General features: G+C 32.1%; 3 protein-coding genes across 3 annotated transcripts; 2 read left to right on the plus strand and 1 right to left on the minus strand.

Moving 5' to 3' along the window:
* The first annotated feature begins 1,038 nt into the window (after positions 1–1,038).
* LOC134255971 (uncharacterized) lies at positions 1,039–2,790 on the plus strand. The gene is made up of 4 exons (XM_062738570.1): positions 1,039–1,114; positions 1,448–1,573; positions 1,771–1,884; positions 2,544–2,790. Exons 1-4 carry the CDS (start codon positions 1,055–1,057, stop codon positions 2,685–2,687), a joined length of 444 nt encoding a protein of 147 aa, XP_062594554.1. The 5' UTR covers positions 1,039–1,054; the 3' UTR covers positions 2,688–2,790.
* A 2,059-nt stretch (positions 2,791–4,849) lies between these two features.
* On the minus strand, positions 4,850–8,654 carry LOC134255973 (uncharacterized). Its single transcript, XM_062738572.1, has 8 exons — positions 8,033–8,654; positions 7,804–7,836; positions 7,555–7,706; positions 7,103–7,375; positions 6,859–6,963; positions 5,786–5,821; positions 5,170–5,229; positions 4,850–5,042 (listed from the first exon to the last, which is right to left on the minus strand). Exons 1-8 carry the CDS (start codon positions 8,652–8,654, stop codon positions 4,851–4,853), a joined length of 1,473 nt encoding a protein of 490 aa, XP_062594556.1. The 3' UTR covers position 4,850.
* Positions 8,570–13,685, plus strand: LOC134255969 (proprotein convertase subtilisin/kexin type 5-like). The gene is made up of 4 exons (XM_062738569.1): positions 8,570–8,689; positions 8,836–9,182; positions 9,927–13,064; positions 13,246–13,685. The coding sequence occupies exons 2-4, from the start codon at positions 9,135–9,137 to the stop codon at positions 13,558–13,560; spliced, it is 3,501 nt and encodes a 1,166-aa protein (XP_062594553.1). The 5' UTR covers positions 8,570–8,689; positions 8,836–9,134; the 3' UTR covers positions 13,561–13,685.
* The last annotated feature ends 1,808 nt before the right edge of the window (positions 13,686–15,493 follow it).

Below are 15,493 nucleotides of genomic sequence, written 5' to 3' on the forward strand. Positions count from 1 at the left end.
AAAGAAATAAAAGTTTTGATATTACAATCAGAAAATATCTTTTTTTTTTCAATTTAAAATTAGATTAAGAAATTTAAAGCATACCATATTCATGTCACAGGGTGAAATAAGATTCACGTTCTGACAACGACTGTACTTTTAATTAAATTAACACGATGATAATAAATAAATAAAATTTTACGTCTTTTTTTATATAAATCATTTCCTGGTACGCATACAGAAAGTCAAATTAATTTTTACAATACACTTTTATTACACTAGTCACCACCTTTCTCGTTCCATAATCACTCTGACTAGCGACTACTTCACCAAAAGAATCGCCATCATTATTTGATGCGTATAAACATGTAGCTATAGTATTTATATAAGAAATAAGATATTATTTTTAATGCTCAGATGAGAAAAAATTAGTTGTCATAAGTGATTGATGTTACAGTTGTTTAAGAAAAAACCTTGATCTCATGTCATATCCCTATGTATCTATAAAAATGATATTTTATTTCTTATTTTTATATTTTCATTTTTTATTCGTGTGACTAGGAAAAAAGTCACATGTATTTAGACTTTGTTATGGAAATGCAACAGAACGTATCTAGACGTCATGTGGCGTCACAATCTGAACTTTCCAAATGGCTCATGCACTTGCTTTCCATATGCAAGACAATCGGATAACGTGACCAACTGTATGTCATTGAAAATTGAATTCCAATTTCATTATCATTGTTATATAAGGGAAGACATCAGCAAATATAAATATAAGTATATGTGTCAAAATACTTTTAAAAAGGTTTATCTGTCATAGAACAGTAAAATTGATGATATTTCCAGGGAATAAAGAAAAAGATCCTCATTATACTAGACGCATGAAATAACTTCAGGATTAATTAAAAAAATAGTTTTGAAATTAAGTTTGGGTTCTAACAAAAGAGAACTATATATTGATATAACACTGTGTGAAATGTAGTTTGGTAAATGTGTTGATCTACTTGTATATATACAGATCTAGAATCACAAGGTCAAACGTGAGATAAGATCAGATTCGCTGAAAACATTGATGATTATGGAATGTAAATTACTATTATTAATCCAGCTTAGTGTTTTCTGTGCAGTTTTTGTGAGTACAAACCAAAATAATACTATTTGTGAGCGATAAACAAGATGAATTGAACCGTTTATGCAGATGTTCTTAAGGAAAGTATATATATATGTAAAGTAACATCCAGTCGGCATTAATTTTACAGATTAAAGTTACACTACCTTCTAAATGACAAACATTTTTCTTCAAATTAGAAAAAAAAATGAAAAATTAACGTAGTTTAACTTTTACTCATTTCTGTTCGTGATTTTATTGAGGCATTTTATTAAATACTTTGAAAAACACAAGTTCACATTAATAATTATACATTATAGTGTAGAATTAATAATGTACTAAACTAGCTTTTTCCAGCATGACATTAACCCTGCTACTATACATCATGCTTCTACAACCAAGAAAGTGACCACTACAACTCACCGACCTACCCACGAACACGGAGAATGGACAAACTCTTACTACCGCTACGATCATTACTCCGTGAGATTTATATTAGTTTAAGTATTAGACAATAATGTGTAATCTTTTAAAATATTTCGTACAAATTGCTTCAATTTCGTATATTTTTTCAGACTGCTTATATTATACACATGTTATATAAGAATCTCTCCATGTCATTCCGTGCCATGTATGTTTAGAAGATTCAGAGATGACACGACAGATTGTATCTATTCTAGCACTTCCTTTGCCATTTTCACTCCTCCAGACTCATACAATACTGTCACTGCTACCACGTTCCATTTGAAGACCGGAGTGATATCCATTCTCCGTTGAAGATGTTTGAAATGGAGGTAAGAAGAAAGATATGGAGATAACGAACAGTATTCAATCTCAAAATCCATAATACACTACAAATTTGGAGCAGAGCAAACACGGACCTCCGAAATATCAGAGGTGGGATCAGGTGCCATGGAGGAGTTAATGTATGAAGCCTGTATTAGTGGCTATATATTGTATATGTATAAATTATATTTAGAGTGTACGATATTTAGCGGAAATTTAACTTTTGACCGAGTTAGCGTAGATTTGATTTAGCGCATTTCTTAATGCTCTATATTATGTATATATGTGTAGGACATTTGACATTGTACTTAAATTAGCGAAAGTTTCTATCCGCCAAAAGCGCTAAAAATAGTATACAGCAAAATGTAATACATTTACAGTACACTTATAGAACATTAATCTTTTAACATTTGTAACATTATTATAAAAATCCAATCTTTGCAAAAACTGTTCTTTCTTGTATTGTATGTTAAAATCAGAAATATGTATCTGTTTTAAATAATAAATACTTTACATCATATTATTCACTGTAATGTGTTTTCAGGTAAAAATTATTTTTAATGTGAAAAATTTTAATATACAGATTAAATAACCGATAACATAAAGCAAATATAACATTTTTTTCTGTGTATCATCACTTTGACAAATATATTTTTTATTTACAAAGAAACATATGGCGGAACTGTACGTAGCCGGGAACCATGTATTGATGAATGATCTTCGAATGTACAGCAAATTAAACTACGATATGTGCCACAACCATGGAAAAAGGCCCAATATTACCATATATAGGTTATACGACAACCTTTGATCAGACATTCCCATTCTGGCATTAAATGATAATTTTCTTAGGATGTCATGTTTCTGAGTTTGGGCGTGTTCAAATTTGTTTCAGTATTTATGGCAAAACTTTTAGTTTCATACAAAACATTGTAAATGTTCAGAACAATAAGGCCTTATTCTCGCTTTGAATAAGTTGAATAATTTCAAAATGCACTTATATAAAATGTAAAGACGCTTTAGTTAAGAAAACATGGTAGGCCTTGATTAGCATCTTTGAAAGCTTTTTAAATATTTTTAAGTATTTTATTCATGAAAAAAAAATTGATTCGATACCGATTTAATTTCTCATGGGTTCAAAAGATTAAAAAAAATTACTTGTATGTCAATAGCTTGCCTCGTATTTGAACTTAGTCGTGCTATATAAAATTTGGAGTAAACGAACAGTATTCAAGGTCAAAGTTCATTTAAACAATACAAATCAGTAACAGAGCATTAACGGACCTCCAAAAACATCAGAGGTGGGATCAGGTATCATGGAGGAGTGAGTATCCCCTGCCGACCGGTCACGAATGTCGTGTGCTCCTTGTCATGAAACCTGTCAGGAAAACTGAAGAATCCGAAAGAAATTCAAAGTGTCAACACTGGCCTAAAAATCGGCATTTAAAAAGTCAGTTAGCATTGATTTAACGATAGGTTGAAATTGTTGAGATGGTCATTGTATCGACCATAAAATGTCCGAAATGATGACGTTTTAGTTTATATTGTTACATTGTAGGACTGTTTTTTTTTTAGAAATTAAGAAGGGGGCTGCCAGAAAAGCTAAACTCACAAAAATGTTAAGTAATTTCTTATTATTAAAAATATCAAATAACATCTTTCTGGTTGGAAAATAGTAGTCTGACAAAATGTATGTGGTACTACTTTTCATTAAAACCACTACTGTATTTTTACTTTTCCAAATAATGAATAATTTTTCCAATAATTATGGAATAACTGTCTTATTTTTCGATTTCATGATGTGATCAATCGATTGGCTTGCGTGATAATTTTATGCATAAAATTATCACGCAAGCCAATCGATTGATCATCGTCATAAAATTGAAAAATCTTACAGTTATTCCTTATATTTACATGCTTTGATTCCGCCAATCCACATGCTCCAAGCCCTACTTCTGTTTAGCTGTGTCCCGCCCTACACATGTTTTTTCTTTTTTTTGGGGGGGGGGGGACCGCGCCAATATATTGATAGGGAAATAAAGTAAATTTACAATTTGTAATTTTATCTCGGACAAGACATTGGAAATGTAAATATATTCATTTAAAACTCCAAATTGTAATCAAAGTTCCTTCATAAAATTTTATGAACATGTCTCTGAAATGCTACACTACTTCGACTAAATAACTCTGCTAACAGATGAAGAGGAGAAACAAAAAACAATTTCCAATCAATTTTTACATATAAAAACATTTACGTGTGTAGCATCAAATGTTACAGTTGCAGTTAATATAATAGTGTGTTCATACTCATTCCGGCGAATTAAAAAGGAAGTGATAGTTTCTACAAACCAGAAGTCTCTGTCGAGACTGTAGCTCTACTGGTTAGAACTTATTACAAAGGATGAGAAAAGAAGCCATTGCCATCAGACCAAAACTGTAGAAAGAGTAGCGTTTTAAAGAAATTTCACAGACATTTGAATTTTTTGTAACAATGGCAACACCGTACATCAAAACTAAAAACCGATGCCCTAGTTTATGTATCTTAGTGTAGTCTACTTGTGTGCCAAGTTTTATTGAAATCAGACCACAATTGTTGGAAGAGTATCGTTTTCAAGGAATTTCACAGAAAATTCTATTTTCAGTAACCATGGCAACACTGTTCATCAAAATCAAAAACCCATGCACTATTTTATGTATTTTAGAGTAGTCGCCTTGTGTGCCAAGTAATACTGAAATCATTCCGAAATCTTATAATATCTTTTAAAACTATCAAAACTGTTTCCATAATTCATCAAACTATGACTTTTCTATATTCACATTTTCCATCAATCTCGTGTTAATACTATATTTGACAGTTTCATGAATTCAAAATACTTCTCCAAACACATTATATAAAAACATTGAGAAAAAAAAATTCTGCAAACTCAACATATTTTATATCAAAAATACATGTTATATTTCAATTTTGTTTAATTTAAACTTCTATTACATTATTTTTACGCAATATGACGTCTCTTTCTAATACTTGACAAACACATGCTTTTCTCAACCAAGTGTTGTGTCTGTTGTACGCTTCGCTCTCTAAAGAGAGCCAGTTCACTAATCGTCCCCGTTCATTCCATTCATGAAGCTTTTTAAGAATCATGTTCTTTGCCTCTTCCATAAACTACAAAAAGAATATGATACGTTTAAAGTTTTACTCCTTTTGTCCCTTAACTCCTCTTACCTTCAGTTATAATAACATTGAAAATTCGCCTCCTGCACTTCGTGAAATAAAACATAAATTTACTTACAAGAGCAGTACAATCTTTATTTGTTCGATGTCTCTTTGATAACAGGATACTTGTGTACTCCTAAAATTGTAAAAACAATTTATCACCCATTCATTGTTTCATTATTTACAGTGTATATCTCTTATCTTCCATAGCAAAATATTTCTACTAGAATGTTCTTTAATTCTCTTCTATTTTTAAGCACTGTAGTTTTAAAGTATTTATTTCTAACATGTATTTAACAAAAGGTAGAAATTAAATTAAATTAAAAACGATTACTACTGTTAAAAATATGTGAGTAAAATTACATATCTTTTATATATCCGAATTCTAATTATTAGGGTTGATAAAAAGCATACTCTCATTTTCTTTCGTTAGTGTTTAACGATGACGGACATGATGTTATCTCATGGAAGATAGTACAAAATACATGTATGTCAAGAACAAAATAAAATAGAATAAAAGTATAACAAAACATTTATTGACTCTGTTCGAGAGCAAAATGCGTTTTGTTGACCCTCGAACCAATTTGTCTGCCTGAGGCCGTAGACAGCTTGGTTCGTGGGTCCGACAAAACGCATGTTGCCCTAGAACTCAGTCAATAAACGTATAATATGAACATTCAAGGTCTACCTACCTGGCATGCTTTTATATCATATCGTATCGCCTTTATCTAGAAATAAATAAAAAGAGAATTTTTTTATTTGTTTCATTTGCAACACAGGATGTTTAACATTTTTATCATCCAACATATACGAGGGTTGATCCCAAAGTAATGTCATACGCCACTTTGTCCATATCTTTAATATTTGGCGTCATATTATTAAATATAATCTATATATCAAAGGCTGAGAGTAAAGGTAAAGCTTAACGAGCTGACGATTGCATTAAATAGGGTTAATGAAATTATTTTGGTGAATATTGGCACAAGTTGCCTGTACAAATACACGAGCTAGCCTTGCGAGTGCATTTGTACAGCCAGCGAGTGCCACTATTCACCAATATAAGTTCAATAACTTCTTTATTATATAGCTAAAACATTTCCTCATAATTTATAATGACTTCAACTAAAAAAAACTCAAATTAATGATTTTTTTCTGTGAGGGTATAAAAATCAACGCCTATCCTGTAAGGTTTCAATATTGGGTTTTTCCGATGACCCTACCGAGCGTTACTGTATGATTTGCTTCTTTAGGTTTCAATGGGTCCAATACGTACTTTTTAATATTTTTAATAATTAATTTCATTTTTTGCTAAAATAAACACATCTTACCTAAATGTCACTCCCTTTCTTAAATTTAACTCGGAGAATTTGACCAGACGACATTTTTTTTGTTTAACGCTCGGTAGGGTCATCGGAATGATGCGATATTGAACACTTACAGGACAGGCGTTAATTTGAATATCGATACTAAAATATCATTAATTTGCGTTTGTTTTTGTTGGAATTATTATTATAAATTATAATAAATTGTTTTAGCTATATAATAAAAATGTGATTGAACTGAAATTGGTGAATAAATTCAAGCTCGTGCATTTGTACAGCCAACTTGTGCCAATATACACCAATTTAAGTTCAATAACCCTATAATGTTTCAAATTGTTTCATACTGAATCATTTACGGAAAGTCTCGTCAACCTTATCAATCTTTTAATGTTTAGTTAGACAATGACAGTTTATATGTATTTATTTGTCGTAGAAAAGGATACCTTTTGTGTTCCTAAGTCGGTAACATCCAGTAACACCAAACACTTAGTGCTGTCAAAGTGTTCTATGCTTTTGTCCCAAATATTCTTTCGAAGTACTGTTATCAGCTACAAAAAAAAAAAGATTCTCAAAATTAAACCCTAATTAGAAAATCGGACAAATCCAATCTTGTTAACCATTTTAATAATTACTATATTGAATATGGCATATTCTTTGCATCAACGGTAAGACAAATTAAATTCTCACCTGCTTCCGGAATTTCCGCACTAAAAACAAGGTCAATGGATAGGTAAAAATTCCTAAAAATATCCCAGGTGTAACATGTACATTCCACATGTCGGTTACATTTCTGTTCAAGAGAGTATCTAAAAGACCGATAGAAATGTATAAGAATGTCACCGAAAGACTTATAAGCACAGTTACTCCGTATTGGAACATGCCATTTTTAAGTATTCTGTAATTCCTCAGTAAACAGAATGCATTTGCAAAGTCAAGGATATGTTCCATCTGCTTCTGAACCTGCAATAAAAACTGTCCCTATATAACTTGTATAAAATATGCCCTTGACGTTTCTTGTCAAAAGACGATATTCCGCAATGACATTGCATCAGATGATTCCAATGCTAACATTAAGTACTGAACAGGTTAACTTAATGAACAGATGTATAAATAATGAAAATAGAAAGAGAGAGAAACACCTGCACTGAATTTAAAGCACGGTAGTCCGGTTCCATTAACGCTGGAAATTCAAAATGTGATGCGTTAAAGCACGCAGAGTTCTTCAGTTTCCCTTCTAACTCTATCAGTGGAGCCCCGTTCTGATTTCTATTATCTTCAACAAATCTAGATTCTGACAATGAAATAATTATTGTTTTATTCCATTTGCCAATTCTGACAAAAACTTAACATTTATCCTTCTGGATTTTTTGAATTTAAAAACAGCTCACCTAATTCTGTCTGATGTGCAGCATCTACAACTCCTATGTAATATTAAAAATATTTCGAAAATAAGATTTCATCAGAATAATATTTAAATGCAGTAAGGATATACAAATATTTACAATACAATACTCTTTTAAACACGAAATCGAATTGCGAAGAAAACATTTTCCTATTTTACCACAAAACCTTTTACCTTACAAAAATAAATGCTCAAGTATAAACAAAATGACATACCTGAATGATAGTATGCTTCATGGATTTTAGCAGATACATCGCTTTCTTTTCGAGCATCAATACACACATACGGCTTCAAAAATGGCGGCAAATCATTATCGGTATCTAAGCCATGTAATATCAAGGGAATTATTCTCAAACTGAACTTCCGATCAAATGACATTTGAACAGCTAACCTTGCCTCCATGTCACACCAATGACTACACAGAAAGTCTGGACTAAGGACCAATAACACTTTGACACTTTTTTCCATCTCGTGTTGGATATTCTCATCAATTTTTTTGGCAATCGTAAAATCACGATCATAATACATGCACTTCAAAAGAAATCTGTTTTCAAGTTCTTGACATATTTTTAAAGCTTGGTCACCATCAACGGCAGAATGAGCGATAAATAAATGGTAAAGTTTACCAGAAGGGAGATCATCGAATTGTTTTCCGTCAATACTGACTTGATCACTGTTTATCTGGAGGATATCCCCAGTGTCATCACTGTCCAGTAAAGGACAGTTTTCTTCTCGGCTGTTTGTTTTGGACCTTGAAATGTGATGATGTAAATTCAAACTTCTTGTGTTAGAGTCATTTTCAATTTTACACAGTTGTAAGTCAACATTTTCCGCCATAATATCTAATTCTTCCTCATTATTTTCTCTTCTCTGTTGAAAACCGGAATTAAAAAGCATATCAATGTATTAATTACGTTTCAAATTTTGAAGGAGATATTCTTATTTCCAATCAGATTGACTTCTCTAAATGATTTATATAAAGTGAAAAAAAATCCTTAAACACACTAATAAAACAAAGCTACAAACCAAAAATACTTACTTTCATTTCCAAGTTTTGAAAACATCTCGTAACTATTTAACTTGCATTGCACAAGAGTACAGCGATTTAAAGCTTTCTGACAATAACAAGCTCATTGATTAAAAGTAGACCTTAAAAAATGTGCATTTAAAATATGAATTGAACTGTGAAAATTCCATTTTCCATTTCGAATCAGTACACTTTAAACTATACAGCAGGAAATTTTCAGAAAAAGCATTTCATTTCTCGTCCCTCAAGAAGGTTGTTCCTATAAAATAAACAGAAAGTAGAAAGCGACAATGAAACAAGCCACTCTTTTTGCTATATTTCTAGTGTTACTATTTCAGGTAAGAAATATATGCTATTTCTTATTCTTACTTACGTATATATTTTATCGAAAAATAACAGGAAAATCCGTCGTCAATTCAGTGTATAAATAATGGACTAACAATTAGTATGAAAAACATCAGTCAGCATTTGACGCAATGTTAAATTTATTTGCTGACAAGGTCATTGTATCGACCATAGTACTTACGAAATACTGCTTCTAAAAGAGACTGCTGAAATTCTTGTTTCATCAACTTGTTTGTCAGTAATTTACTTCGTTTTAGAAATAGTTCATACGTAGAGCATGCTTTTGCGTATCGAATCAACTGAGATATATATAAACTCCGTATGCAGGTGATAAACGTATATTGCTGCATAAGAAAGGGAAGTTGGCGATAGAAAAGTTAAAGTCATAACGTTTATCATAGAGCTTGCTTGTTAAATTACCATTAACGTCATTTTCAAGTAAAATATCCGAGCATGAAACAGATATGTCAGATGCTCCTGAAAATATTCAATATTTTATTTTTCTTTATGCAAATGGGAAAAACCAAATAACACTTTTACTCAAAGACACAAACCACCAGTGTCTTGTCACTTAAATTATATGTCAATCAGATATTCTCATTTCTGTTTGCCAACAATAAATCCAAAAGCATTAATTCTTTACAATTTATCATTAACTATATAAAATCATCAGCTTTCTTTAAAAAAAAAAACACACAGACTATTTTATGATTTACTTTTTTTTTTATTTTTGTCAGCAAAGTTTACAAAATGAGGGCCATGTTGGACTTTTAAAAGCTTCCGTTCGCGCCAAAACAGGGTATATTGCAAGATGCCCACCTGCAAAATACATAAACAACGGAGAATGTGTGGATCAGTGCCCTCCATTCAAAATTTCAATATTTAATGGCTTTGCAAAAATATGCGTAACAAGAAATGAGATCTCTTCTTGTCCGACCGGTTCTTGCAACAACTTTTGTTACAAGCTAGAATGTGTGAACATGTGTCCATATTACACATTTGACTTGAACACCTCATGTATTGTACGGTGTCCCAAAGATGCTAATTTTGTTGTAACTCTTAACTGTGATGATGATTGCTTTTTTGTAATGAAAACATGCTATTCAAAGTGCCCCGATTCTTATTATTATTTGATGAAAACACCTTATTTTGACTGGTGTTTAAAACAATGTCCAATATACACCGCTAAGAATAATTTCACTTGTGAACTATCGTGCAGTACTGACAAACAATACCTTTTTAACAACACATGTTTGAAGGCTTGTCCATCTAGTCATAAGTACATGTTCCTTCATGTTTCTAAATTCAATGAAATCTTAATGTGTACCGATAATTGCCATGATCGAGTGCTATATGGAAATCAATGCATTTCAAAGTGTCCTTCATTAACTGTTTTGTACAATGGAACTTGCTCTACTGGCTGTCCATCAACACACCCTCTTCTTTATTCTTCGCAGTTGAAATTTCGGGATGACATTCAGCTCAATAGGTCTGACCTTGCATGTGTCAGTGAATGTGGGAATGATTACAGCATTTTTAATTCTACATGTGTTGCAGATTGTCCTGACTCATTTCCATTTTCACTCAACGGAACTTGTACGCAGGAATGCGCCGATGATAAACCAGTCCATGTAGAAAAACAGACAAAGTGCATTCCATCATGTCCCTTGGATTATTTTCTCTTTAACGATACAGGCATATGTTATGACCGATGCCCGAAATCATATGTGTATACGTACAATCAGACATGTCACTCAGAATGTCCAGATTATCTCCCTTTCCAACTGACACGTCAAAAGAAAAGTTTTATTCTAATTGGTCATTCATTTCAACCCGTTTTGTATTATGAATGTGTCGAAATGTGCCCCAATCTACATTATCAACAACAATGTGTTGATGTTTGTCCATTAAATGCTAAATATAAATCATTCAAATCCTGTGTAAATCAATGCTCTGGGGATCTCCCTTTCTATCTTACTTTAACAATGCAATATGTTTTCTATGCACATGAAAAGGAAACTATTTGCGTTAAGTCGTGTCCTGCATACTATGTTAATCATACAAAAGTTTGTACATCAACATGCCCCTCAGACTCTATGTTTCTTTTCAACAATATTTGTCTAAAGCGTTGTCCGTTAACGAAAAAATTTGGAGAAAAAAGTCATTCATTTTACGTGTGCGTTCAAAAATGTCAACATTTGTCTTTCAATAACATATGTGTTGATAAATGTCCAAATGCTGCAAAATATAATTCAAATTCAACTTGTGTAAGCAAATGTAGTAACTCATTATTACCTTACTATTACTTAAATACAACCAAAGTCAGAGCCCGTTACTACGGCTACAAGATGGAAACAAATTTCTACTGCTTGGCGTCATGTCCGTCGAATTTATTTGGCTTTGAACATAGATGTGTTGATAAATGTCCGAAAGCAACATTCTATTTTGGAAAGAAATGTTTATTTGACTGCCCACTGTCTTATCCATATAAAATACCGCCATTACAAAAATGTGCAAATGTTTGTCCAAACACGACATATTTATATAACAGGACGTGTGTTCCAATGTGTCCAGACAGTACGTTTCAGTTTCAAAACAGATGTGTTTCAGAGTGTCCAGACTCTCACTCGTGGATTTATACAAAGAATGCTTCTGCAAAGCATGTTCAATACCTATGCGTTGATGTTTGTCCAGTAGCTACTTTTGAATTTAAACCTAATAAACTTTGCTTTGATAAATGTCCAGATGGTTTCTTCATTGACCGTAATGAATGTGTGAAAACATGTCCAAAGAACAGAAAACTGGTAAACAACTCCACAAAAGAGTGTACAATGAACTGTACCGGCATGTACCTGCAGGGAAATTTTTGTGTGAATCTCTGTGTCGAAGAAATGTTTATATTTCAAAATTCATGTGTGAATTCATGTCCCTCTTCACATCCTCTTAAATATATAACCAACAATAAAATACTAACCCAAAAGTTTTGTGTCAAAGAATGTTTAAACAACACATATATTTTCAATGCATCATGTTTCGACGTTTGCCCAAAAGGGCTCCTTGCTTATAATAGAGATTGCTTAAAGGTATGTCCGTCGTCACATCAAATTATTAATGTCATTACAAGAGAATGTGTCCAGAAATGTCCAAGGAATCTTGTTTTATCATATCCCAATAAATGCGAGAAAAGGTGTCCATCTGGGAAACAATTTATTGAAAATGGAATTTGTCTAAGCTCCTGCAAGAACAACACCCGTTTATACTATCCAACTTCAAATGGATACCTCTGTACACACTCGTGTTCAGGTGAATATGTCCAGCTTCAAGAGACAAATCGTTGTGGGAAAAAATGTCCCTTCAACAGAATCATAATTGATGAAATTTGTATGCTTTATGAAAAATGCACAGATCATCCACTCATCGAATACACAGCCAAGGGCAAAGTCTGTAAACATGGATGTTCTGCTGGAATGTATCTGAATGGGACCAATTGTATAGATTCTTGTCCAAAAGATATGTTTATTCTTAACAAGACTTGTGTACAGACTTGTCCAGAGTCAGCTCCGTATCTGTGGAAGAGTTTTGGGATGACTTTCTCTCGAAAATGTTTGCCTCGTTGTCCATTTTTTACGGTTATGAATAGCTCTAATTGCATTCTAGTAGAAGAGTGCATTGGATTCCTTGGTGAAAAGAATAACGCTATTCATAACGGAAAATGCGTTCCAGAATGTCCCTATGGGTCTGTGGAATTTAAGGACAAAAAATGTAGATATAGATACGAGTTTATTTTACCAATCGTTATATGTTCTGTCATTTTTATTGGCCTTGTTACATCAATTTGTAAGATGGTGTCGTGTAGGATGAAGAAAACTAATACGGTGAGTCAAAAACATGTGTTAAAAAATATTATTCTTATATTCAAATTGATTTTTTTTAAATATTAGAATTCTAACAGTTAAGGTGCACCAAAGCCGTATTGTTTTTTAAATTCAAACTTTGATATCAAGAAGATCTTTTATCCATTTATTTAAAGATGTGGTAAATACATTGTTGTTACAGAATACGCAACAAAGGTCTGATGGAATAGATAAACAAAATGAATTCACCAGCTTAATTGAGGACGAAACTGAAGCAAAAAGCATAATCGAAGGCTTTGAAAGACAATCAATCGAGGACAATGAATTTACAGGTTCTTTCCAACCCGGAAATAATATCAAAAGTGTGATAGACGATGAAAAACGTCTCCCTAATGAAGACGATAATTTACAAGGCTTGATCCATAGCAAGGCATCAGTTAAAGATACCTCCGAAAACGACGAAAGACAGCCAAATGAGACAGAAAATAAAGTAACTATAGATGTACATGAAATTTAATGTTACCTAACATCAATGCTTGCTGCGACCATTTTTTTTCTTATTGACTTATAGTTTTTTCCGAGCGTAAAGAATATTTTTGCTCAAAAGCGCAATTATTTTTGCACTATATTTTGTAAAATAAAGAATTATTGATGCACTTTTCAAAACTGTCTTTCTCTTCCCTTTTAATTGAAGATAAAACACTCACAAATCAGCATGATATTTTAGGTAAATATGCAAGCTTAACATGAGATGTATATATAAGGATCATAAATTGGTAGGTTTTTCTGTAGAAATTTTACGAAGATTCAATCAAATAATATGAGTAATTTGTCGTGTGCCATGTGACAAAGAACTGAAACGCCTTGTTATGAGTTTATGAAACAACGCGATAAGTCCAAACTACGTGTAAGCGATGCAGTGAAATAACACAACAACCACACACACAAACACACCCTAACCACTTTAAGCACAAATAAAGTGTATATTTTGTTACCTTTTTTTGGTATCCATTGAGAACAGTTTTAAGACACGTTTTGAAATCAGTTGTCCATATTTTTCAAGTAAGTTATGGTCTGGTTCCTGTACACTGGTGGGTAACTTTATTTTCTTTCTTTATTATTTTTCTTAATTCTCCAACCTTGTGTCATTATGTCATGTGAAATTTTGAAAATTAGAGTACCCCAAAAAATGCGAAAGAACCTTATCTATTAAAATTAGAAAAGACAAATGCTTTCAAATTATCAAATCTTTCTATTAAAATGCTCTAAACATATTAATCGCATTACAAATAGAGGGAAAAAACTCAATATTAATGACATCACAATTCAGGATATATACATGTACCGTGTGTGTGGAAGAGTCTTCCCAAAATGTTTATCCAATTGCCCTTTTTTACTGTTAATAATAAATAATATATTATTGCATTACAAAGGAAGAGTGCATTGTTGCATTACAAAGGAAGAGTGCATTGGATTCCTTGGTGAAAAGAATTAGTACCCTATTCGTTATGGAAAATGCGCACATGTATCATAATGTCCTAATCTGCGAAAATTAAGGACAGTCAATGCAGGACCGAAACACACCATAATGGTAGGTCCAGTCAGACTAAGAATAACAGCAAGCCATTATAATAATATTGACCAAATCCATTTTACTTTCAAATACTTATAATTTTGAAAATCAAAATGATTTTAATGCATTTATCATTATTTATACAATGTTTTTACAGGCATACTCTAAAACCTGGCCTGGCCCCTTTGGCCTGACCTGGCCTCTAAGTTGGCCTGGCCTCTATTTTGGTCTCTAATTTGGCTTCAAACCAAATTTTGGCCTGGCCTCAAATTTGGCCTCTGTAAAACTTTTTGGCCTCAATTTTGGCCTCACTCAAAAATAATTTCTTTTTCAGAATTTGATTGATTTTATTGATTTTTTTAAATTAGTTTCAGTTTTTCAAAGATAAAGCAGATAAATAACATATTTCCGTTGATATGTAATTGTGAACATTAAAAATGATCATGTACTAACACCAATATGCTTTATTTTATTGATTATCAATCGATCAGTGTAAACTTATTTCATTTTATGTTTTGATGACCGGTATTTCATACTGACACACTACCGACACTCTTGCTTAATTATTTAGAAGAAAATTTCAGAATTTATTTTGTGTTTTCCAAATTGTGCACATTGAAAAAATCTCTATTAATAATTCATGTCAAATGTCATTAATAGCTCCGAAAAATTCCCACTTGTCAAGTGATGAATCATCACCTTTCACACACTGTATAGAGTGTTGTGTTACTGTTATGCCTGCATCATCTTAAATGAGATATATGGATACAGGCACCAAATAATTTTTAAATAAATATACTACCCTATACCAATGCAGATACGAACATATTTCTATTATAATGATTTGATTACTCTGTTAAAAATTCATATGTACTTT

Source organism: Saccostrea cucullata, unplaced genomic scaffold, assembly GCF_032062105.1.
Source record: "Saccostrea cucullata isolate Sc308-1 unplaced genomic scaffold, CSIRO_AGI_Scuc_v1 ctg3680, whole genome shotgun sequence".
Lineage (NCBI taxonomy): Eukaryota > Metazoa > Mollusca > Bivalvia > Ostreida > Ostreidae > Saccostrea > Saccostrea cuccullata.

Bases quoted from the DNA above. Each gene is read 5' to 3' on its own strand.
- LOC134255971 (XM_062738570.1), top strand. From the start codon at position 1,055: ATGATTATGGAATGTAAATTACTATTATTAATCCAGCTTAGTGTTTTC. The intron at 1,574-1,770 runs GTGAGATTTATA...TATCTATTCTAG, and splicing joins ACCGCTACGATCATTACTCC to CACTTCCTTTGCCATTTTCA. The intron at 1,885-2,543 runs GTAAGAAGAAAG...TTATTTACAAAG, and splicing joins TGAAGATGTTTGAAATGGAG to AAACATATGGCGGAACTGTA.
- LOC134255973 (XM_062738572.1), bottom strand. From the start codon at position 8,654: ATGGCGGAAAATGTTGACTTACAACTGTGTAAAATTGAAAATGACTCT. The intron at 7,707-7,803 runs GTGAGCTGTTTT...TTTCATTGTCAG, and splicing joins TGCACATCAGACAGAATTAG to AATCTAGATTTGTTGAAGAT. The intron at 5,822-6,858 runs GTATCCTTTTCT...ATTTATTTCTAG, and splicing joins CCGACTTAGGAACACAAAAG to ATAAAGGCGATACGATATGA.
- LOC134255969 (XM_062738569.1), top strand. From the start codon at position 9,135: ATGAAACAAGCCACTCTTTTTGCTATATTTCTAGTGTTACTATTTCAG. The intron at 9,183-9,926 runs GTAAGAAATATA...TATTTTTGTCAG, and splicing joins TTCTAGTGTTACTATTTCAG to CAAAGTTTACAAAATGAGGG. The intron at 13,065-13,245 runs GTGAGTCAAAAA...TTGTTGTTACAG, and splicing joins GGATGAAGAAAACTAATACG to AATACGCAACAAAGGTCTGA.